Source organism: Hylobates moloch, unplaced genomic scaffold, assembly GCF_009828535.3.
Source record: "Hylobates moloch isolate HMO894 unplaced genomic scaffold, HMol_V3 SCAFFOLD_20, whole genome shotgun sequence".
Lineage (NCBI taxonomy): Eukaryota > Metazoa > Chordata > Mammalia > Primates > Hylobatidae > Hylobates > Hylobates moloch.
In genome coordinates, this window is record NW_026652295.1 from 53,739,780 (window position 1) to 53,763,993 (window position 24,214).

Sequence of the window (24,214 nt, forward strand, 5' to 3'; positions counted from 1 at the left end):
AAGATTCCTCAAAAAACCTGAAAATGGGTTAGGCGCAGTGGCTCACACCTGTAATCCCAGAACTTTTGGGAGGCCAAGGAGGGCGGATCGCCTGAGGTCAGGAGTTTGAGACCAGCCTTGCCAACATGGTGAAATGTCTCTATTAAAAATACAAAAATTAGCCGGGCATGGTGGCCAGTGCCTGTAATCCCTGCTACTTGGGAAGCTGAGGCAGGAGAATTGCTTGAACCCAGGAGGCGGAGGTTGCAGTGAGCTGAGATCATGCCATTGTACTCCAGCCTGGGCAACAAGAGCAAAACTCTGTATCAATTAAAAAAAAAAAAAAAAAAAAAAAAACTAAAAATGGAGCTACCACATGATCCAGCAATCCCACTGCTGGGTATGTACCCAAAAGAAGAAAGGAAATCAGCATATTAAAGGGATGTCTGCACTTCTATGTTCCTGGCAGCACTTACAATGGCTAAGATTTGGAAGTCACCTAAGTATCCACCAACAGATGAATGGATAAAGAAAATGTGGCACATACACACAATGGAGTACTGTTCAGCCACAAAAATAAATGAGATCCAGTCATTTGCAACAACACGGATCAAAATAGAGATCATTATGTTAAGTGAAATAAGCCAGAAACAGAAAGACAAACATCACATGTTCTCATGTATTTGTGGGAACTAATAATCAAAACAATTGAACTCATGGCATAGAGGGTAGAAGGATAGTTACCAGAGGCTGGAAAGGGTAGCCATCAAACCATGAAAAGACATGGGGGAACTTTAAATGCATATTGTTAAGAGCAAGAAGCCAATCTGAAAAGGCTACATAATATATTATTTCAACTATGATATCCTGAAAAAGGAAAAACTCTGGAGAGAGTAAAAAGATCAATGGCTGTGAGTGGTTGAAGAGAAGAAAGGATCAAAAAGTGGAGCTCATAGGATTTTTAGGGGAGTGAAACTATTCTCTATGATACTACAATGTTATTTTTGTCATATATATATATATCTCAAGTGTACAATACCAAGAATTAACTCTAACATAAACTATGAGCCTTGGGTAATAGCGATGTGTCAGTTGCAACAAATGTACTACTCTGGTGGAGATGTTGATCGTGGGAGAGCCTGTACAGGGTTGGGAAGTGGCAGGGTGTGTGTGGGAATATGCTGCACTTTCCATTCAATTTTGCTATAAACCTAAAACTGTTGTTAAAAATAAAGTAATTTAAACAAAAAAAGTAAACAGCTTTTTTTTTCAATTCATGAATTTATCCATTAAAAATTTACAAACAGACGACAGAAAAACCTCATTGTTTTTAGGAGACCCACGCTAATTAGAAAATAGGAGACATAACCAAGGTCAAATATGAAGGGTGGTATGAACCTATAAGGAAGGCACATATCAAGAGTGAACTGACCTCAAAATGTTGAACATAGTGATATATCCCTACAATAAAATACTATTAGCATTAAAAAGGAATGAAGTACTACCGATACAAACCAAAGCATGAATGACCCACAAAAATGTCATGGTAATTGAAAGAACAAAAGGCCATATATTACATGTTCCCATTTATATGAAATGTCCGGAATACACAAATCTGCAGAGACAGAAAACAGAGTAATGGTTGCCAAGGGTTTAATGTACAGGTAGTAGCTTGTTGAGAAATGGGGAGTGACCACTACATAGGCATGGTGTTTCTTTTTTTTTTGTCTTTGAGATGGAGTCTGGCTGTGTTGCCCAGGCTGGAGTGCAGTGACGCCATCTTGGCTCACTGCAAGCTCTGACTCCTGGGTTCACACCATTCTCCTGCCTCAGCCTCCCGAGTAGCTGGGACTACAAGCGTCCGCCACCACGACTGGCTAATTTTTTTGTATTTTTAGTAGGGCATGGTGTTTCTTTATGGAATAATGAAAATGTTCTAAAAATTGACTCTAATGAGGTTTCATAACTCTGTAAATACACAAAACTGTTGAATTCTACACATTAAATGGGTGAATTTTATGGTATTTCAATTATATAGCAATATAGCTGCTAGAAAACAGTAAACTGATGTTTACAGTCACAGGTACATGAATGCACATACTACCCAGATTAAGACTAAAAAGGAATCTTAAAGCTGTGTTCAAATCAGGAAATGAATAAAAGAACTAATTCCTTATTTAACACTTATTCTTTGCCAGGAACTGTGCTGGGTGATTTGTCTACTCAAGTCCCTTTCATACCATTCTAGATAGGTAACATTTACTCTATTTCCAAAATAGAAACTGTCAAAATATTTGCCAGAGAACATACAGCTAGTTAGAGAAAGTCATTGCAAGCTGGAAATCCAACTCCATTCTATTCTCTAAGCTCTCCTGCCTCCCAAAAAGAATAGTCCCATTTCTTGGGGCATATGAATTTATGCTAACAGAGGACAAAAAATTAATTAAAATGAATGCTTAGGTTGTAGGCAAAGATAAAGTCTGTGTTCTCTCACGTAGTCTAGATTATAAACTCTGTAAGAGTAGAAGCCATGATGGCTTTATTCTCCTCTATATGTCTAGTTTCTAATAAATATCAATAAAACCTCTTCAATTAAATAAGTGAGAAAATATGAAACCACTGAAGCATAATTAACAAGAAGGAACCAAGGACTTTAAAATGGGTTCCCATATTTTATAGTCAGGTTACTACTGTCTTAGGAAGTATTGTCTCAAAGTATACTCTTTGAAGAATCATAGATATTTGAAAAACCTTCATAGCACTTGAAGCAAATAAATGAATAATTTTTCCTTTGGAAAACACCTACAGACCAAGAAAATTTGGACTGAATTTCTGAGCAACTTTGGGATTCAAAGAACTGACCGTTAGAAAACCAGATAACATCCCTATGTCCAATGCTTGACCAAATGGCCTCTTCAGCTCTGATGGCTTATACAAATCTTCTCCTTAGGTATCCAAATCAGCTAAATCCTAACTGTAAGAATATGATGGTACTAACGGACCACCCCAAGGGCATGTGCCCTTGAGCTTTTTCATAGACAGTGAATTATTGACACTTTGCAGTTCCCCACTTACTCTAATGCTCTCATGCCCATACCACACAACTGATAAAGAAGCCGGGGTTAAGAAGACAGCTTCCCAGCTCACTGAAACCTCAATCTTTGGGAGACACAGCAAAGAACCTCTGCTTCTAACCTGCCAAACCAATCTGAAGGGCTTATTGAAGAAGCTCAACCTTGTAATAGCCTATGATTCACTTCTGACACCTAAGAGTCCACAATAAAGTCAAAAGAAATTCAGTATCATTTTTAAATTACACGTAAAAAACCTTTTAGCTCATGAATTTTATCCCAATGCCACATGTTAAAAAATTTTAATATTGGTACATTTTTCTTATGTTTCCTCACAAGATACAAGATACAAAAATCTTTTTGGTTTTTCCTTTTTTCTTTTTTTTTTAAATACCTTGAAACCAGGACTACCCATTAATCCATCCTTTCCATGTCTTCCTGGTTCTCCCTAAAAAATAAATACATGTGCTTTAATATATTTTTGCACTAATTTTTTCTCTTTAAAGAAAGATACTATAAGATAGATCTTATTTAAAGCAAAATACTAAGAGCTTTTTTCCATCAAACTCACAGCAGGTCCAGGGAGGCCAGGGAAGCCAGCATTCCCCTTTTCACCTTTTGCACCCTGTATCGAAAACAAACACTTAAAACACAATCTTCACAATAATGTTTTCAAGTTCCAACCAAAACTTAAATAGAAAAGCTACTAAGTTAACATCATTATGTAGTAAAAACTCATGGAACTACAACTCATGTTGACTCTGCAAAGCACTATTTTACCAACCCAGTGGATGCAATATCAAGACATTAAAAATGTTGATAGATGCAGAATTATCATTACAAGCATCTAAACATAGAAATAACATCTTGGCAAAATTAAAAAGCAATGGGTATTTTAAATATTCTTCCCTCAGTGTGAGGAACTAGAAAGGCCCATGACATCAAATTTCAGTGGACATGTTTTTTGTTTGTTTGTTTGTTTTTGAGACGGAGTCTCACTCTTGCCCATGCTGAAGTGCAGTGGTGCAATCTCGGCTCACTGCAAGCTCCGCCTCCCGGGTTCACGCCATTCTCCTGCCTCAGCCTCCCAAGCAGCTGGGACTACAGGCGCCTGCCACCACGCCCAGCTAATTTTGCTTTTGTATTTTTACTAGAGACGGGGTTTCACCGTGTTAGCCAGGATGGTCTCGATCTCCTGACTTCGTGATCTGCCTGCCTCAGCCTCCCAAAGTGTTGGGATTACAGGCATGAGCCACTGTGCCCAGCCTTCAGTGGACACGTTTTTTAAGCAGCTACTGCTTCCTAGGGAATCTCTCACTGTAAATCTGTAAATCTTTTTTTTTTTTTTTTTGAGACGGAGTCTTGCTCTGTCACCCAGGCTGGAGTGCAGTGGCGTGATCTTGGCTCTCTGCAACCTCCGCCTCCCGGGTTCAAGTGATTCTCCTGCCTCAGCCTCCCAAGCAGCTGGGACTACAGGCACACACCACCACGCCCAGCTACTTTTTGTATTTTTAGTAGAGAAGGGGTTTTACCATGTTGGCCAGGCTGGTCTCGAACCCCTGACTTCATGATCCACCCACCTCGGCCTCCCAAAGTGCTGGGATTACAGGCGTGAGCCACCACGCCCAGCCTGTAAGTCTTTTAAAAGCTCAGGATGATCAACAATACAACATAATTTTATAGGATACCATACATAGCAGTCTGCAGTCACCAGTTCTTTTTACTTTTTTTTCTTTTTTCATTGTTCTGAATTAATCCTCTAAGAAGGGTGAACAAAGCTAACTGTTCTAACGTTGGGTTAGAACTGCAATTCAAGTTTTCTGTTTCCATTGCATTAAAAGTTCAATATGAATACTTTGTTGTGTGATCTATACTTCCCTTTTTGCCATAAAATCCAGGTGATCCTTTGTCTCCTTTGGCACCCATTTCACCCTAAAAGACAAAATATAGTGAATATTAAAGAAATATGAATATTTTTCTTATAAAGAAAAAATACAGATTATAAGCAAAAGAGTTTAATATGCCAAAAGCAAAACAAAATAGAAATAAAATAATTTAAAGTTTGCTTTAAAAAGCCCTCATTTCCAGGCTTTATAAAGAAAAATTTAAAAAATAACATTTAGTGCTATAACAGGGCTTATAGTTTAAGACTTATAGTTAAGAAAACTTGCATACAGTATAACATCAATTTTTAAATACTATAAAATCATACATTTATAACTGGAAACTTTAAAGGGAATTTTGTAAAGTTTTGTAAAAACTAATATTAATCTTAGCCCACTGTTTACTTTATCTCGAATTATATATGAGCATTTATTTATAACACATGTGTAATATAAAAGTACTTTATATTTGAATTAAAAAATGGCATTGCTATATTTAAAAGAAACAGATTTCTTCAACCTTTGATCCTGGCATGCCATGAAGCCCAGGAAAACCAGGAAGTCCACGATCACCCTGAAAAGAAAATAAAACTGAAATTAATTAAAGAAAAACCATTCCAGCCTAAACAATATCATCATATATTCTTCAACCTCACCCTTGTCAAAATCCACTTCAAATCTATCTGCAAACAGTTAATTTCATATCAGCATTAAATCCTATCTCTATGAAAAATTATCCCTACTTTTCAGGGTTTCATTTATGATCAGAGAAGATAAGTATTTTGGAGCTAAGAAAATCTCACTAGCAATCCTGACTCCACCCTTAGTTAGCCACCACCTACTCTGAAAAAGTCTTGGGCTTTTACAGGGGCAAGACACATGAATTAATTGAAATGATCTAGTCCCAGCACACTCAGGAAACAGTTAACCTCTGAGGTCCTATCCAGCTCAGTAATGAAAGACCCTAAGGATAACGTCTCAACACACATTAGGATTCTGCGGAATTTTTAAAAATTGCTTATCTTACTAATTACTCATAGAAGGTATCTGTTCATATGTGTCTATGAACATGAAGGCCAAAAGTTTTCTCCAAAAGAGAAAAAGATGAAGAAAAGTCATAACAACTTGATATTTAGTAGATATAGGTTTAGTACTTAGTTCAGCGGGATATGTTGGATGGTACTGCTTTAGCTTCAAAATCATAATTGTGAAGACATAGTAAATAAAGAACCAATGACTTTCATGGCAAAATTTGGGTCAGATTCACTTTTATCTAGACAAATTAAGCAATCAATTATACTCCTAGCTTGTCTGGTAGACATATTAAAGATTATATCATCTGTGACTGATGTAATTTTTATAAAAGTTATTGATTCATATGATTTAAATACTGATATATTTATTCAAGGCTTATAGAACCCTCCAAAGGCTACTCTTTTTATTCCAAAGTTCCGCATCTCTTTGAGTTCAAATCACCAAACCATTGGTTATAGCTACATTTTCCATTTTCTGCATTATCTACTGACTTCCCACCATGAACACAGAGGATTAATCTCTCATAGCATCCAACACCACCTCCCCATCTCCACTTCTAACAGACACAAATCCCCTTAACCCTCAATTACAGCTTTGGTTAAATCAGTAGTCAGGGTTTATTTTGTTAAGATTTGAAGATAAGCTATAAATATATTCTCATTACTTGCCTTTTCTTGCCCAAATGTTTATCTTTCCTGGAGTCAAATATTGCCATTTTAATCGTTTAGTTTCCTATAAACTTATTGTTATATTGAACTCCAAAATCTTTCCAACTGTCAAAATCACTTCTGATTGTATTCATTTGCATTGAAAATTTCTTTTTCTTTAATAAATATCTCCTAGACCTGTCTCATTTCAGCATGAATTTGATGTTCTTTATCTCTGAGTTCATTATCTTGTTTAGGGGAATATACTATCCAATGGCTTCCTGAGAAGGAATACATGGGAGATTACTTTCTGATACCTTACATCTCTGAAAATGTCCTTATTCTATTCATTTATGTAATTGATGATAATTTAGAATTTTTAAATCAGACTTTTGAAGGCTCTGCTTCATTCAGTTCTTGAGTTCAATGTCACTAATAAGATGTGTGAAGCCTTTCTGATTCCTGATCATTTGTATGTAGCCTTTTGTTTCTTGTGTGTTTTTGGGGGCCTGGAGTGGGAGGGTAGGAGTGGTAGGACTCATGCAGTTTTTCCCCGAAGAAGCTTGCAGATCTTCCTCTTGCTTCCAGTGTCTTGAAGTATTATACTATCATATATTGGTGTGGTCTATAATCATTCATTATGCTAGGTACTCTATAGGCCTTTTCATCTATAGAGAACTCATGCCCATACACGTGGACATCCCGGACTACACTTCCAAGCTCCATCCCCATCCATACATCACATAAACAGGCTCCTCTCAGCCACCTGTAAGCACAGGAGTAGACACACAATTATGCTGGAAGGTCTTTAGGAAGACAAAGGCAGGAAAGGGGATGGCAAACCCTGGAAATGAGATTGGGGTAGATTGTTCAGGGACTGCCAGAATCTAAGATCCAGAATGTGTTTTGTTTGCTTGTTTTTGGTTAAGCTCAATGGTGTGATGGAATGTGTTCTTCAGGTTTTGAAGACTCCTCACTCAACACTGAGGAACACAGTTGAAGCAGGGTGTAGCAGGGGTTCTGCCTCCCTGAGAGCATTCATGACAGGGTTTTATATATACATAAAATTTCAAATTATATATTTATAATTTAAAATTTGAAATTAAAACTTCAAATTTTATATATATGTATATTATATATATTTTTTTCCCTTTTGCTTGGAGCAGAAGAAGTGGGCAGAGTTCTGAGAAATAGAAAGAGGACTGGAGTTAAGAGAACAATCTGAGTTGACTCTTTAGAAAACACTAAATTGAGATTACCAGTTAAAGGCAGAGCTAGACTAAGATATACTATTAATAAGATGGAATTTAGCTGGGTAATGAATGCTTAATAAAACTATAGAAGGAAGAGGTAAGCTGAGATTCCCTATTAAGGCTGAACAAAGTCCAAGCTATGACTTCCATTCTCTGGCTATAGGTTATAAAAGACATAATATCCAAACTTTCTTTTACTGGAGATGGCAAACAGATCTCAGATGAAGTAGGAAGACTAGGAACATCCACTCATGTTGGGTCTGGACAAAGCTACTGTTACGTGCAGAAGGAAGATTTTTAAGTATAATAAAAAGGTGTAGTATCCATGTTAACATAAATCAGTGTGAGAGAGAGAGAAAGAAGGACAGAGAGAGTGAGCAGCAACAAGTTGTCAGCAAAACTGTTGGGGAATATTGAAACAATATGTACAAAATATGGAACACAAAAAAGTATGGCTCAAACACATTACACTCAATCAAGTTATTTATAAGGTTTAATAGCAATGGATAGCAAAGAAGAGACAAAATTGGGCCAAAGCCTATCCAGGATGGGCATGTAACATAAAAGATAAATGGCTCCTGTGTTGGCCTCTGAGCCACTGGGTCATTTGTTACTATAATGCAGCTTAGCCTAAGTTAATTAGTACAGTTGGAATATTAGAAATAGAGGCTGCCAAAACAACAATATTAAAATGTATATATGTCATTGGCTTTGGGGACAGGCAGTGAGCAATGAAAAACAATTACTGAAGGTTGAAAAAATGGTGTCTTATGTAAAATTGTGGTGAAATAATTGATGAAAAGCCTTGCTTGTAATAACTTGCCAAGGCAAATAATGTATCAAATGAACTTATAGCTAGAGGTAAAGAACTGAGAAAACAGAATGTAAATATATATTATGAATTGACTGTTATTGGAAGTATTTGACAAGGTACTATTTTTAAAAATATATGCTCTCACAAAATAATTGGCCAAGTTGTAAGTGGTAATTAAAAGAAATAGACCAAGTGTAAAAACACTGGGATTGGGAGATACAATTGTTTTTCTCATCTCTAATGTAATGGTGAATGCTTTTAAAAAATAAAAGTCCAATTAAAACTCAGCCTCTGGGAGGGATGAAATCAAAGATGTGGCTATAAACATCATCCTTAAAATCTCTGAGTCCATTAAGGGGAGGTTCAATAAATCCCGTCAAGCTGGACGGTGTGGCGCATGAAAAGTAAACAGAGTGTAGTGGATGCCTGATTAATTTAGGTCACCCATTATTAAGTGTAGAGAAGGAGATGTGATTGAGACAAGATTGTGGATGCTGCTATTGGCTGGAATCAAAAGTCAAAAACATAAAATTGCAAATACACACACACACACACACACACACATATACATATACGATATGCTGTTGAGAAAGTTATTATATAATACCACAGGAACCACCAACCTGAACTAAAAGAGACTCTGCCTGTTTGAGACTTAAAATGAAAACAAAGTTACCCTGTATTTGTACTATTTTTAATACTTTTTCTGGACTACCAACGAATTTAGACAAATATAGAAATAAGGCTAAAAATAAGAGGAAGAAAAATTATTTTTAAGATTATTCCTCTAATACGTCAATAGATCTAATAACCTAAATGAGTAAGAGAAATGAATTCACTTGGTGCTTTAAAAATATAAAAAATAAATAGCTTTTTATATATAAAATATAACCAATATAAAATATATTTTAAAAGGGCTACATTTATAATAAAAACAAAAGAGGTAAAAAATTTTTAGGTTAAAATAAAATTGGATAATGTTCAGGACTAATATCAAAAAATTCAAGATTGAAGTAAAAAGAAAAATAAGCCATAGTCTTGAATAGCAATTGGAGAGATGTCAATGCTTCTAAAACTAATCCATATGTGCAAAGGGATCCTAACTGAAATGTGAATAGCAATTTCTAAAAAATTGAAGGAAAGATACTGAGCTTTATCTGGAAAAATAAGTATTCAAAAATAGCCAGGAAATTTTGATTATAAAGAATAATGAGGAAGGATTAGCCCTGCCAATATTAAGTCAGATAATGAAGTCACAATAATTAAAACAATTCTGCAGTGGAGAAGATGTAGACAGGTCAATGGAACAGAATGAAAAGCCAAAACACCAGGCTCAAATGAAAATGGAAATTTAATGGAAATAAATGGAGAAAAAAGTGGTATTCCATGAATACTATGGCAACTGGCTCTTTATTTAGGAAAATGATTTTATAAAATAAGAATGCTGATATGGTTTGGCTGTGTCCCCACCCAAATCTCATTTTGAATTGTACCTCCCACAATTCCCACTTGTCACGGGAGGAACCCAGTGGGAGGTAATTGAATCATAGGGGGTGTCTTTCACGTGCTGTTCTCATGGTAGTGAATATGTCTCATAAGATCTGATGGTTTTAAAAATGCAAGTTTCCCTCCACAATCTGTCTGTTTGCCTGCTGCCATCCATGTAAGACTTGCCTTGCTCCACCTTACCCTCCACCATGATTGTGAGGCCTCCTCAGCCACATGAAACTGTAAGTCCATTAAACCTCTTTCTTTTGTAAATTGCCCAGTCTCAGCTATGTCTTTATCAGCAGTGTGAAAGTGAACTAATCCATTAATTGGTACCAGTAGAGTAGGGTGCTGCTGAAAAGATACCCAAAAATGTGAAGCAACTTTGGAACTGGGTAACCAGCAGAGGTTGGAACAGTTTGGAGGGCTCAGAAGAACACAGAAAAATGTGAGAAAGTTTCGAACTCCCCAGAGACTTGTTGAATGGCTTTGACCAAAATGCTGACAATGACATGGACAATGAAACCTAGCTTCAGGTAATCTCAGATGGAGATGAGAAACTTGTTGGGAACTGGAGTAAAAGCAACTCTTCTTATGTTTTAGCAAAGAGACTGGTGGCATTTTTCCCCTGCCCTAAAGATTTGTAGGACTTTGAATTTGAGATTATTTAGAGTATCTGGCAGAAGAAATTTCTAAGGAGCAAGGCATTCAAGAGGTAACTTGGGTGCTGTTAAAGGCATTCAATTTTATAAATGAAGTAGAGTATAAAAGTTTGGAAAATTTGCAGCCTGACAATGTGATAGAAAAGAAAATGCCATTTTCTGAGGAGAAATTTAAGCTGGCTGCAGGAATTTGCATAAGTAACAAGCAGCTGAATGTTAATCTCCAAGAAAATGGCAAAAATGTCTTCAGGGCATGTCGGAGGTCTTCATGGCAGCCCCTCCCATCACAGGCCTGGAGGCCTATGAGGAAACAAATGGTTTCATGGGCCAGGGCCAGGGCCCCCTTGCTCTGTGCAGCCTAGGGACTTGGTACCCTGCGTTCCAGCCACTCCAGCCATGGCTAAAAGGGACCAAGGTACAGAATGAGCCATTGCTTCAGAGGGTGCAGGCCCCAAGCCTTGGCAGCTTCCATGTGGTGTTGACACTGTAGATGCACAGAAGTCAAGAATTGAGGTTTGGGAACCTCCACCTAGACTTCAGAGGATGTATGGAAATGCCTGGATGCCCAGGCAGAAGCTTGCTGCAGGGGCAGGGTCCTGGTAGAGAACCTCTGCTTGGGCAGTGAGGAAGGGAAATGTGGGGTTGGAGCCCCCACACAGAGTCCCTACTGGGGCACTGCCTAGCAGAGCTGTGAGAAGAAGGTCACCATCCTCCAAACCCCAGAATGGTAGATCTATCGATAGCTTGCACCATACACCTGGAAAAGCCACAGACGCTCAACACCAGCCTGTGAAAGCAATCAAGAGGGAGGCTGTAACCTGCAAAGCTACAGAAGCAGAGCTGCCCAAGACCATGGGAACCCACTTCTTGCATCAGCATGACCTGGATGTAAGACATGGAGTCAAAGGAGAGCATTTTGGAGCTTTAAGATTTGACTGCACCACTGGATTTCAGACTTGCATAGGGCCTTTACCCCCTTCATTTTGGTCAATTTCTCCCATTTGGAATGGGAGTATTTATCCAATGCCTGTATCCCTATTTTATCTAGGAAATAACTAAATTGCTTTTGATTTTACTGGCTCATAAGTGGAAAGGACTTGCCTTGTCTCAAATGAGACTTTGGACTATGGACTTTCGAGTTAATGCTGAAATGAGTTAAGACTTTGGGGTTCTGTTGGGAAGGCATGACTGGTTTTGACATGTGAAGACATAAAATTTGGGAGGGAACAGGAGTGGAATGATACGGCTTGGCTATGTCACCACCCACATCTCAAATTGAATTGTAACTTCCATAATTCCCACTTGTGGGAGGAACTCAACAGGAGGTAATTGAATCATGGGGGTGGGTCTTTCCTGTGCTGTTCACATGATAGTGAATAAGTCTCATGAGATCTGATCATTTTAAAAGCAGGAGTTTCCCTGCACAAGCTCTTTCTCTTTGCCTGCTGCCATCCATGTAAGATGTGACTTGCTCCTCCTTGCCTTCCATCATGATTGTGAGGCCCCCCCATGATTGTGAGGCCCCCCCATGATTGTGAGGCCTCCCCAGTCATATGGAACTTTAAGTCCATTAAACCTCTTTCTTTTGTAAATTGCCCAGTCTCAGGTATGTCTTTATTAGCAGTGTGGAAACGCACTAATACAAATGCTTATCTAACTTTACTCCAAAAACCAAAAATTAAAGGTTAAAAATAAAATAATAAAATTACAAAAATAAAATCATCAGTAATTATAATCAACATGCTAGAATGGGAAACCTTTCTATTTATATACAAAGATAGGAGAAAAATAGAAGAAAAAACTACTTTACATGAAAATGAAAATTTTCTCTATGGCTAAAATTCCAAAAACCAAGTCAAAACACATAATACAATCCAGAAAAAATATTTTCACACATACAAACAACAACTTATGAAATGCATATAAAAATCAATCTTTAAAAGGATCACAGCCCAGTAGGAAAGTAAAAGATATGAGAAAACCGGCAAATTACAGAGAAGTAACACAATGCCCCCAAATCGCATGTCAAGATACCTTACCCAACTCACTAATAAAGCAATGAAAATCAAACCAGTATCATTTCTAAATTATACTGGTGAAAATTAGAATTTTAAAAAAAACAGTGCTGATAAGAATGTGAGGAAAGATATTTTCATATACTTGTTGAAAGAGAATCAACTTTCTGGGAACTCAATAAGCAATTTAAATCAAAGTTTAACTATGAAGTTAACCCTTTGATCCAATAGTCAATTTCACTTCTGAGAATTTTTCTTGTTGATAAACTCATGAAAAACTACTGAGAAATATATGCAAAGATGTTTCTTACAGTCTTATTGGTAATACCAAAATAATAATAATAAATAAAGAACCAAGGCAATCTTTGAGATTTCTTAAATTTGATAAAAACAGTCCCTACATTGTATAGCTATGATTAACCTTTTCTTTATACTTTCTCTCATGAAGCCTTTCCAATTTTTAACTTTCCTTTAAACTCCTAGAGAATTTCATTTGACTTTCTTCTTTGGCACTTAACATTGACTATCTTGAAATACAGTTACTTTGTGTCATGTCCTTTATCAGACTCCAATCTCTCTGAGGAATCAATTCATCCTTAACTCATTCCTATTTTTTTCTCGGTACAACTACTATTTACCCATGTCCAGATTCCTCTCCACTCTCTGGCATATGGGAAATTATACTTACCTAATCTGTTAAAATACATGTGGTTTGCACAATTTGCTCCAGTTAATTAAACATGAATGGTAGTGATTTAAAAGCCAATGTTTGATTCTCTCTGCACCTGCCACCATAATTAGTCATCATCTAGATGGTGAAATATCTGTTAATCTGAGTCTCCCTGTGAAGACAATGGGAAGCTCCTCACTGCTGCTGATAAATATGTAGTTTGAGGAGCAATAAACCTTTGATTTAAGCCACAAGCATTTGGGGTTTGCTTGTTATTGTAGCATAAGCTACTCTAGCCTACCTATTGTCTTCCTTGTGATTAATAATAATTTGCTGAATATATAGAATGTTTTCATTTCCCAAAACACAGTCAACACTCTTGAGTGCTCAAAGAAAATTTCAATAAAACAAATATTTGGGGAAGTCACACTCTTGGTCCTATCAGAGTTTACAAGTGATTAAAGTCAAAGAGAATCCAAGATAGTAAGATAATTCCACTTCCCACAGGCTGCTTTCCAAACCTTTCATGGCTGATGAATATAACTTTGATGAGCCTGTCCATCTTTTAAGTCGATCTAGAGTCATAGTCTTCAGTCAGGTCAAGATTATTTTGGGGGCTAGTAAAAGAACATGAGAACTACTATTTTTAAAATTCATTTTAAAAAATGTCTTTGTATGTTTCAAATTCACATAATACTTTGCTCAGTAGCACAGATACATAATTTTTATATATGAGGCTACATGTCCAATACATTTCGCAATTTAAAGGTTTGATGACCTATGATCTAGAATGAACTATCCCTCTTCCCTAGAGAGAAATGTAGACCATGAACACTCTCATGGCCCAGTCAACACGACCGTGGGTACTCATCCATCTGCTCCCTCCCCTGCCTATCTTCTTGGCTCCTGACAGGCATTCAGGGATTCTTCTCACAGTGCAGGCAGTAGACTAAAAGAAGCACAAGTCACACAGTGAAAAACTACTCTGGCCAAAGCAGAAAAATACAGGAAAAAGAAAGCCAGATTGGGATCAAGGTATTTTATTTCAACCCCCTAGATCCTTGAGTAACTTTACACAAATTACTCAAGCTCTTCATTTTTCAGTTCTCCAAAATGTAAAATAAGGATACTTTACTTCACAATTAATCTAAAATGAGCACAGTATGACTTACTGTACTAATCCCACAGGACTTTTTGTGAGGATTTAATGTAAAGGGGAAAGCATATGGACAAAATCGATGCAAAACATATCAGGAATAAAATAGAAAAGGGTACACACCACAGTAAAAACCCTGAAAGCACCCAATACATAAAGTTTTGCACAGATCTGTGGCTTCTTTTCCTCTCAGAAAAAATAAAAGCAAAAACAACAACAACAAAAACACAAATCCTAAGTCTTACACAAGCTCAGGCAATAATGACCTATGGGAAACTATTTTAATCTACTAAAATAATTCCTCTCTCTAACACAGTGATGGGATTCCATTTGGGGTTTGGGATTACCATTGAACTACTCATGCCTACAAAAGAAATAAATTCCCAAGCTTCTGCTGAGTCTCTGCAGTAGTTTCTCAATGACCATACAACAGAAGACATCCAAAGAGAAGACAAAAATCGAGTTTAGAACAAACAAAATATAAAGCATTCTATAAAAATTCAATAAAAGTTTTAAGTTTCCTTCTAATACCAATAGAAAAAAGAGAAAACCAGGACAGAAAAGGAATAAGAGCCAATAAATAAGGCAAGACATGGAATTGATGGTTCTTCATAATAAACTAAGATGTTAAATCCATTATATAGTTTTAAAAGAAAAAAGGTTGAAATATCAGGAGATAATCCAGATTGCAAAAGCAGCCACAGTTAAAACCTGAGCACACATAAGTCAGCACCATGTGTACAGGAAGGACACTTAACAATGCCTAATAACAGAGAATATTTAGGGAGGGCAGAGCTAGTACTGCTTGGGGAGAAAATCCTCTGAGGAAAGTATTTTTTTTAAAGGAAATTGCAGTTTTTGCCACTGAAAGTAATGTCAAACATCACAATTACTTTTGCACCAACCTAATAGTAACACCACTTCCATAAAAAGTGGAGAAATTTGTTTTCTGAAAACCCTTGATTGTAACAACTCCAAGTTTCTCCAGATTCAGATGAAGCAAAATATTTTTTAGAAAAGAGACTGTGCATATGTGTATGTCTGTATTTAATATTCTTATTTACTATAGTAGTTAATCATATCAATAATTGTTATTACTATAATTATAAAATATATGCATATATATTTTATATATACATTTATATCCATATATGTTTATACTTCTTAATATTACAATAATAAAATCTCTTAATGAGGAAGGGGAAGAGGACAGGGCTGAATCCTGGAGGCACCCCAACATTTAGAGAATGTGTGGAGGAGGAAGAGAAAGAGCCAACGAGAAAACATGAAAAGGTAACTAGTGACGGCAAGGAGAAATCTAGGAGCATGTGGTATCCCAGAAGCCAAGAGAAGAAATTGTCCCAAGAAGGAGGGAATTGTCAACAGTGTCAAACACTGTGGAGACATACACCAAGACAAGAAGAAATAATTGAACAATACTGACTACTGGATTTCAAAGATGGAAGACTGGTGATCTAAACATGCAGCAGAAGGTTGGGATGGAAGTCCTACTAGAGTGGATCAGAGAGAGAAATGGCAGTGAAAATGTGCAGGAAATAAAGGCAAACCTTTTGGAGCACTTGTACTACAATGAGAAACAGGGAAATGGCCTGGTAGCTAAAGGAAGCTATGTGGTAGAGGAAGTGGGGAGATTTGGGTGGTTTCAAATGGATCATCCTTTAGGCTATTTGGAAAATTTAACTAGAAAAGAAAATGACTAATGACACAGAAGAGAAGGGCTTGTTAATACACAAAGTAATGGAGAAAGATGGGATCCAGAGTGCAAGAGGAGGCCTGTGGACTCCACATGGACACTTCGCCCATAATAAGAGGAGGAAAGGCAGAATGTAGGTACGTATACGGGTAGGAGGGCAGACATAGTGGGAAGACATTTAGGGAATTTCTGTCTGATCGTTTCAGATGCAGCACTTCAACAGAGAGAGGAAGGATAAAGGATAACTCAAAGATATTTCCAAAAATTTTGCCTTAAGTAACCAGCAGAATGGCGCCCAATAACAAATCATGATCATCATCACTATCATCACCAATTTATAGCACTTAATTTAGGCCAACCACATGCATGCCCTCATTTAATCTTCACAAAACGCCTAGGCAGTAAGTAATACTATGGCTTCCACTTTCCAGATGATAAAAACCAGGTTTAAAGAGATTAAGAAGTGTGATTTGGGAGGTAAGCAGTCTGAATTCAGAACTAAGCCTATAATCTATAATCTTTAACTGCTTTAAGCTCCCAAATCTCATACACATGCACACTTGGGCACACACACTTGTGCATACACACACACACACACAAGTGTTTGGGCATGGTGTTATCAGAAAATCACATGGGTAGACTCTCTCCCTGTTTTGGTAATTTTTGTTTGTTTGGTCTTCAGGAACACTGAAAGAAGTAATACCACTAACATACTGTTTTAACATGTATTCTCTAACATTTTTTAGCTTTTTTACCCCTGTTCTCTCAAAATATATATTGGAGTTCCTTGGTTGTGACTGACTCTATAACAGAAATCACTGTAAAACCACGTAGTTTTTCGATGTTGGAGGCCCAGAGGTAAGGAACTTTATTCAGGTAGGGAAGTCTTACCCATCACATGATGCTCCAGTCTGGACGCTGAGGACAATGGGAAAGTGAGGCTTTGAAGGGACCACTTAAAAGTTGAATGTACTAACAAAGAAAACAAAATCTATAATTTTTCCGATAATACCCTAGATATAATTATGATATTTTATTTCTTAAGCCCAGAAAAGTCAAGTAATGAGTTTGTACAGAGTATGGATAGGTTAAAAAATAAATTACTCATACTTCCTACATCTGTAAAATTGAATTTGCCATGGAAAAGTTTCACACTCAATTTGAAAATGCATAAATACATATCAATTAACCAGCACAGCCTAATGTAAGTTTTAACAAAAAATAGTTCTCCATACAATTTAAATATATTAGTTTTTTAATATTGAGGAAGTATTTTAAAGCATTTAAAGTATTTTTTAGATTTCAAAGAATAGCTTTAAAGCATGTAATAAAATTAGTGACCACCTGAAGACTCTTTGCTGAGTAAGTATTCCTTTTGATTTTGCAAATTCAGGAAAAAACACCCTGCAAAATCTATATATATTCTATTGTGTGATATGTGAAGAACACATGTTAAAGTCAGAAAGAAAGCACATCTAATTTCAATTATCTTAAGTGGAAATTCCTACTGTAGGAGTCTTTGGAGAAAATCCACAAAATGGAAATTATTCTGGGAAAATATCCTAATGGGGAACAGTATTGTGTGGAACAATCTTCCAAAGGCCACTGCGTGATGCCTGGAAAAGTATCCTGCACTGCCACAAGTCGAAGTCATCTTCATTTCCAAAAATCAAGGAACCATGTTATAAAGGAATAATCAAGGAAAAACCTTCAATTAACTTACTAAATTATTTTAGCTCTGGGCAAAGAACTCTCAGAAGCCACATGGAATGTGAAGCGGAAACTTGGAAGGTAGTACATGATGATTTTAGACCCACAATGACTATGTCAAATCAGAGTTTAACCCCAACAATGAACTTCAGAAAACAATAAACTCTGAATAAAATCCACGACTGGTCTGAAAACAGAGACCTTGCATAAATATACATCTTATTTATCTTAACCAGTAGAATGTATGACGTCGTAAAATTCACAGACCTATATTTAAAAGACAACATAATGACCCAAAACAATAAAGCAGTCAGCATAAGATGCCACTAGTAGAATTACAGTTATTCTTTTATTTTAAAACAAGGAACGTTTATTCCCACAAAAATTTAGTTCAATTATTTTAAGATGTACAAATAAAATCCCCCTTTTTATGTTTAGTGTGTAAAACTCAACTAAAGAATGAAATCAGTATGTTAGGGAGATATTTGCACTCCCATTTTATTGCAGCACTATTCACAGTAGCCAGGACATGGCCTCAACCTAAGTTCTGTCAGTGGATGAATGGATAAAGAAATTGTGGTATATATACATAATGGAATACTATTCAGCTATAAAAAAGAAGGAAATCCTGTCATTTTCAACAACATGAATGAAACTGGAAGACATTTTTGTTAAGTGAAATAAGTCAGACACAGAAAGACAAATACCGTATCATCTCACTTATATGTGGAATCTAAAAAATGTGGCTGAGCCAATAGGCCACGTGCCAGATAGATACCAATTGTGGAGATGGTCCCTTGGGTATTGGACTATCTGAGGTTAACATGGTAACACGTTCCTTTCACATAACCCACTCCCCTCTAAGAAGGTAACTCCCTGTGGAGCTTAACCACAGGGAGAGAATATGGCATAGGGCAATGCCAATGTCTGTTTCATTTGATAGTGGTCAGTGATAACTTCTTTTATCTAGTGATAAAGCCTTCTATAAGTTTTATTGTCTAATAGCCACTGACAAATTTCTGAGCCCACAAATCTTAGGATTCACCAAGATGCAGACTGTTGAATGGAAACCATCATAGCTAACATCCTTTATCTTTGAAGGACTAACACCATTGATTGCATTTTTGTGTGTGTTTACCTTGTCACCATCTCGCCCTGGTTCTCCTTTGTAACCTGGTAGTCCTCGAGCTCCCTAAATTAATCAGAAAATAAAATTTTGTTAATTATCGATTTTAGTTCACTAAAAATAAAATTTATAAAATGTATATAAGTGGGTCACATACTTGTATTCCTGGAGATCCTGGAACACCTGGTGTCCCTGCAATTCCCTGATATCCCTAAAGAAAAATTAAAAAAGAAAAAAATTAATATTTCATCATATTTACCAAGAGAAGTTCTTCGTTTCAGAATTCACTCTTATCTCAAGTTTCTCACGCCTAAAACAAATCCAAAATAATAAAGTGTTAAATGCTTAATAAGGAATTTATATCCTTTGATCTTTATGAAATCCTTTAAAAAGTATATAGGGCCCTAAATATTTGTAAATTAATAAAAACATTTAGAAAATCTTAAATTAAGAGGAGAGTTAATGTTCACAGTTTCTTAAGAAATGTACTGGATTTATTAGAAATATATTCAACATATCCAAGAGAGAAACACTTCAAGAGATTGGAGGATTAAACAAATGTCTATTTATAAACCACCTAATTAATGGCCATCTGAGTTAGTCCCTAGAATAAATTAACCTTTAATTAATATTATTCTTCAATCTTTAAATTACTCATTTTAGAAAGCTGCTGATGTTAAATGTAAGAAGGTGGTTATGACATATCCCCCATGGTCCCCCAAGGCTGGGCTGTTTGCTTAGGGGAGGGGGATGAGAGGAGTCACTCTTAGACATCCCTCCTCAAAAACTGGAAATTTGGTAAAACAGCACAATTTTTTTAGACAGAGTTCAACTATTTCTTGTTGGTTTAGCACATGGCAGCTAAAGTCTCCAAATTAACTTGAAGGCCCTAAACATTTATCTAGGTTTCTTAGGGCTGATTGTCAGGTTAATGGACCACCTGACACCTACAAACTTAATAACCACTATCAAATTCCATCTTTCTCATATTCTTTATTCAGACTCCATTTTTCTTAGATCTTACTGTTTGGGTACCAGTCTCCATTGTCAATTATGTTAACACAGATCTCATTAATGTTCCCAATTACATCTTCATTCATAAATCTAAAAGCTTCATTTCCATGTGGCTATTCATGGGTGTCTGCACTGGTCTTCATATTCATCCACTCACCTGTCAATATGCTTTTAACTGTAATTTTAGAGACATCATAATTCCCTGTTTTTCTATTCACATTTTCAAATATCCTTTCTAATATTCTTTGCTACCTCTAGTAATGAGTTGTCTCTGAAAGATCAGTCTTATTTTCTCGTTTTACATGCATTTACATTTTCTATTGTGTAAATTGCCTTCTCAGTTACTTCTGGAATGACAATGACTATACAATTTTTCTTTTTTTTTTTTTTTGAGACAGAGTCTCACTCTGTCACTCAGGCTGGAGTGCAGTGGTGCAATCTCGGCTCACTACAAGCTCTGCCTCCCGGGTTCACGCCATTCTCCTGCCTCAGCCTCCCTTGTAGTTGGGACTACAGGTGTCCGCCACTACACCCAGCTAATTTTTTGTATTTTTAGTAGAGACGGGGTTTCACCATGTTAGCCAGGATGGTCTCAACTAATTTTTTGTATTTTTAGTAGAGACGGGGTTTCACCATGTTAGCCAGGATGGTCTCGATATCCTGACCTCAGGATCTGCCCTCCTCGGCCTCCCAAAGTGCTAGGATTACAGGCGTGAGCCACTGCACCCGGCCAACTATACAATTTTTTATCACTAACCATCATCCTTTTCTTCATACTCTATTCAGTTCTTCACAGAATATATTGTTATGATTTCTCCATGACTTCTCAGATTCAAACTTTTTTCTTGAGTGTCTTTGCCCAATCCTTAACCATTGCACTTCACCAGGAAACAATGAGTCTGATTATCAACCTCTCCATACTCCAGACAAAACAACGTGCATGTTTCCAACCCATCATCTGTTCCCTAGACTAGCACTGTCTCTGTCACTGGATTATGAGCCCCCTTGAGGTCAAAGACCAGGTTTAATTCATTTCTGTATTTTTGGCATTGAACACATTCTTTTGCACACTTCTGTTGATAGAACATTGGAATAATTTAAAGTCATCAACTCTATACACGAATGTGTAAAAAAAAAATCTCCTTCTCCAATGAATCATGTTATGTTTGTGCGTCTTTCTGTAGAAAATGGAAATGTTTAGTAATCTCATGTTTCCTGTTCCCAGGATTACTCAAAAGTAAGAAGAAATTCAGTCTACATAGAATTTGCTCAGCCCTATATGTCTACTACTCTAGTTATCACTGAATCTCCTTCCCGCAACCACTTTGGAATCAGATAGGCCTGGAATTCACTCTCAGCTCTGTCACTGCTAGCAATTTACAAATCTAGAATTCACTTTCCTCCTTACAACCATTCTTTAATGTAGGTTCTAAATTATCTTTTTTTCAGATGAGGAAACTAAGGCACAGAAGTTAAGTAACTTGCCCAAAGTTACATAGCTAGTAAGTTGATAGAGCCAGCGGGAATATTCTCTATCAGAAAGTGCTCCATGATGGGTCAAATCTGATCACTGTAGATTGACTCATCTGATTCAAAGAAATCCATTTTGCAAGACTATTTTTAAATTGTTTAGAATTCTGAGTGCCCAGAGGAAAGGAATGTTCATAAAATTCCTCAAAAGAAAGTTACCATGGAAATTGGCTATTGATCAAAATGGTTGATCATCTGCAAAGTTCACATTTAATGAATTATTTTTCTTTTACAGTTTTTCAAAAGTTAAGCCAAACGTCATATCTACCTTACTACTTTTTTAGGAAAATAAATCTTTCATAAAAGATCAAATGCTGCTGTGCTGTCTCTCCTCTTTGAAGAAGTTGATGTAGTGTTTGTTATAGAGGACGCATTGCATTTTAACAGATTAAAACAACATGGAGATGCCCTAACTGTGTTCCCAGCTTACCTCTGACTCATAATGTGACCTCAGGCAGAGTCATCAATCCCCAAACCCTGGGAGGCAACACAGTTAAGTGGAAAGACGATGAATTTGAAATTTGAAAAGAGCTTGCACTGAATTTTTGCCCTTCCTTTTACTTTCTATGAGATTTCGGCTAAGTCACTTTGCCTAGTAAAGGCTTAGTTTCTTACCATAAACTGTTATTATCATCCACTTCACTTTTGAAAATAAACAAATGGAGTCACGGGTGAAGATTCTGGCAGGTGTTAGGAACTCAATAAATGTGCATTTCTTTCTTTTCTTCAGACTCAATGACTATTGTACAAGACCACAAGAATACTTCTGCAGAATGTTACCCAACAGCCTTATCAGCCACCATTAGTACATTGGGAATGGCAGGTCCAGTCATCATCTTTATGATTTAACTCTTTTCCAACATTATACAGATATAATGCAAAACATGCAAACATGGCCTCAGTGTATTTTATAATGGCTTTCTTTGTTATATCTTTGGAGGAATTACAATATAAGAATAATAAGTGATTCTCACAATTTGAGAATGTTGTGATATGTATATTTTTAAGGTTACAATTAGATGCATTCTTAAAATACTAATTGCAGAAAGAAATTCAAATGTTGTTTTAGAAGCTACAGGAAACATGCTTAGTAACAAAATAGAGAAAATCAAACGACATCCAAGCTGGGGAATCCTAGGGCAAAACACCAGAAGAAATAGAATGAAATTCAGAAAAACAAATTTTGGACTAAAAACCAGGAAAATAAAGGTTAAAAGGGGGAATATTACAACACAGAACAATTTCCAAGAGGAAAAAGAAATAAAACATTGGTTGACTCATAGCAGGGTCAACCTTAAAGAAAGGAAAATGCCTTAAAACAGGAAAAAATAAGCTTTTTATATACCTTACTGAGTTCTTATTTTTCAGAACACGTTTCATGTATCATTTTAGAACTGTAATCTTCCTATGATCTTTGAGGGGTTAATACTGTTCAACATGAATTTTGCCATTTTGCATTTATTAGCAGGTCCAAATATCCACCCTACCCCCATCTGCAAGATTTCTGACAGTATTTAAGTCTTTTCCATGTTCACAGAAAACTTCTTTATAAATGAGTCATTTTTTTTTTTTAGGGAAAAAAATATTCTCACTGCCAAATTGTAGGGTTGAAGAAAAGAATACAGAATCAATTTAATTTTCCTCCATGATTCATAGTTACAAAGCTTCAGGAAATATGTATAGCATTGAAATGGAAATTAAGGAAATAAAATCCCGAAATAGGCCAGGATCACCAACTCGTTTCTGTGCTCAATTCTAATCATGTCATAAAATATTCTGCCAATCTAAATATACACATTTTTTCAAAGTAGTGAGAAGGGTAGAGATATTAGTTTCCTTGAAATACTCTAAACTTAAAAATTAGAATAAATTCCAAAGAAATAATTTTGGATGTCACCCTCCTTTTAAAAATGTAAGAATGTGATTTAAAGTTTATTCCATTAAATAATTTTCTTCAAAGATTTCCAAAATTCCAACAGATACTCTTGGATACACAGCCAACGTAACTAGGTAACCAAAACCAAGTGTGTACTTTTAACGTCCACTGTGGAATCTTCTAGTTGTTGGCAGGCTTTATACCTCTATGCAATTAAATTTCAAGAAAATTAATCTCTGCCATTCTATGTATAACTAATATAGAAACTAGTTTGCTACCTAACCCAACTATTAGTCAAGTGGTTTATATGCTTTTACTGATTGCTTAGATTACTTCATTAATAAGTTCCATTAATATATGTAAAATCACACCTGAGCTAAGTGCTATGAAAGAACTACACTGCTATGGGAGGTGAAGGGCAAGCAGTTGGGAGTTTTTCTAAGAGATAGAGGAATACTAAAGAAAGCACAATGCCGAAGAGGAATTCCTCCAACAGGCCATGCATTGGGAAAAGATGTACCATATCCACAAAGCCAAAAGAGAGAGAATAAGAGGAAGCAGGCTGAAAAAC

General features: G+C 36.3%; 1 protein-coding gene across 1 annotated transcript in view; it reads right to left on the reverse strand.

Moving 5' to 3' along the window:
- Window positions 1-24,214, reverse strand: part of COL21A1 (collagen type XXI alpha 1 chain) — a 197,528-nt gene that overhangs the window by 63,440 nt on the left and 109,874 nt on the right. Inside the window, exons 11-16 of the mRNA XM_032141032.2 lie at window positions 19,381-19,434; window positions 19,236-19,289; window positions 5,454-5,507; window positions 4,931-4,982; window positions 3,622-3,677; window positions 3,445-3,498 (exon numbers count right to left, since the gene is read on the reverse strand). Of these exons, the coding sequence (XP_031996923.1) occupies window positions 3,445-3,498; window positions 3,622-3,677; window positions 4,931-4,982; window positions 5,454-5,507; window positions 19,236-19,289; window positions 19,381-19,434 (324 nt within the window). The remainder of the gene's footprint in view (window positions 1-3,444; window positions 3,499-3,621; window positions 3,678-4,930; window positions 4,983-5,453; window positions 5,508-19,235; window positions 19,290-19,380; window positions 19,435-24,214) is intronic.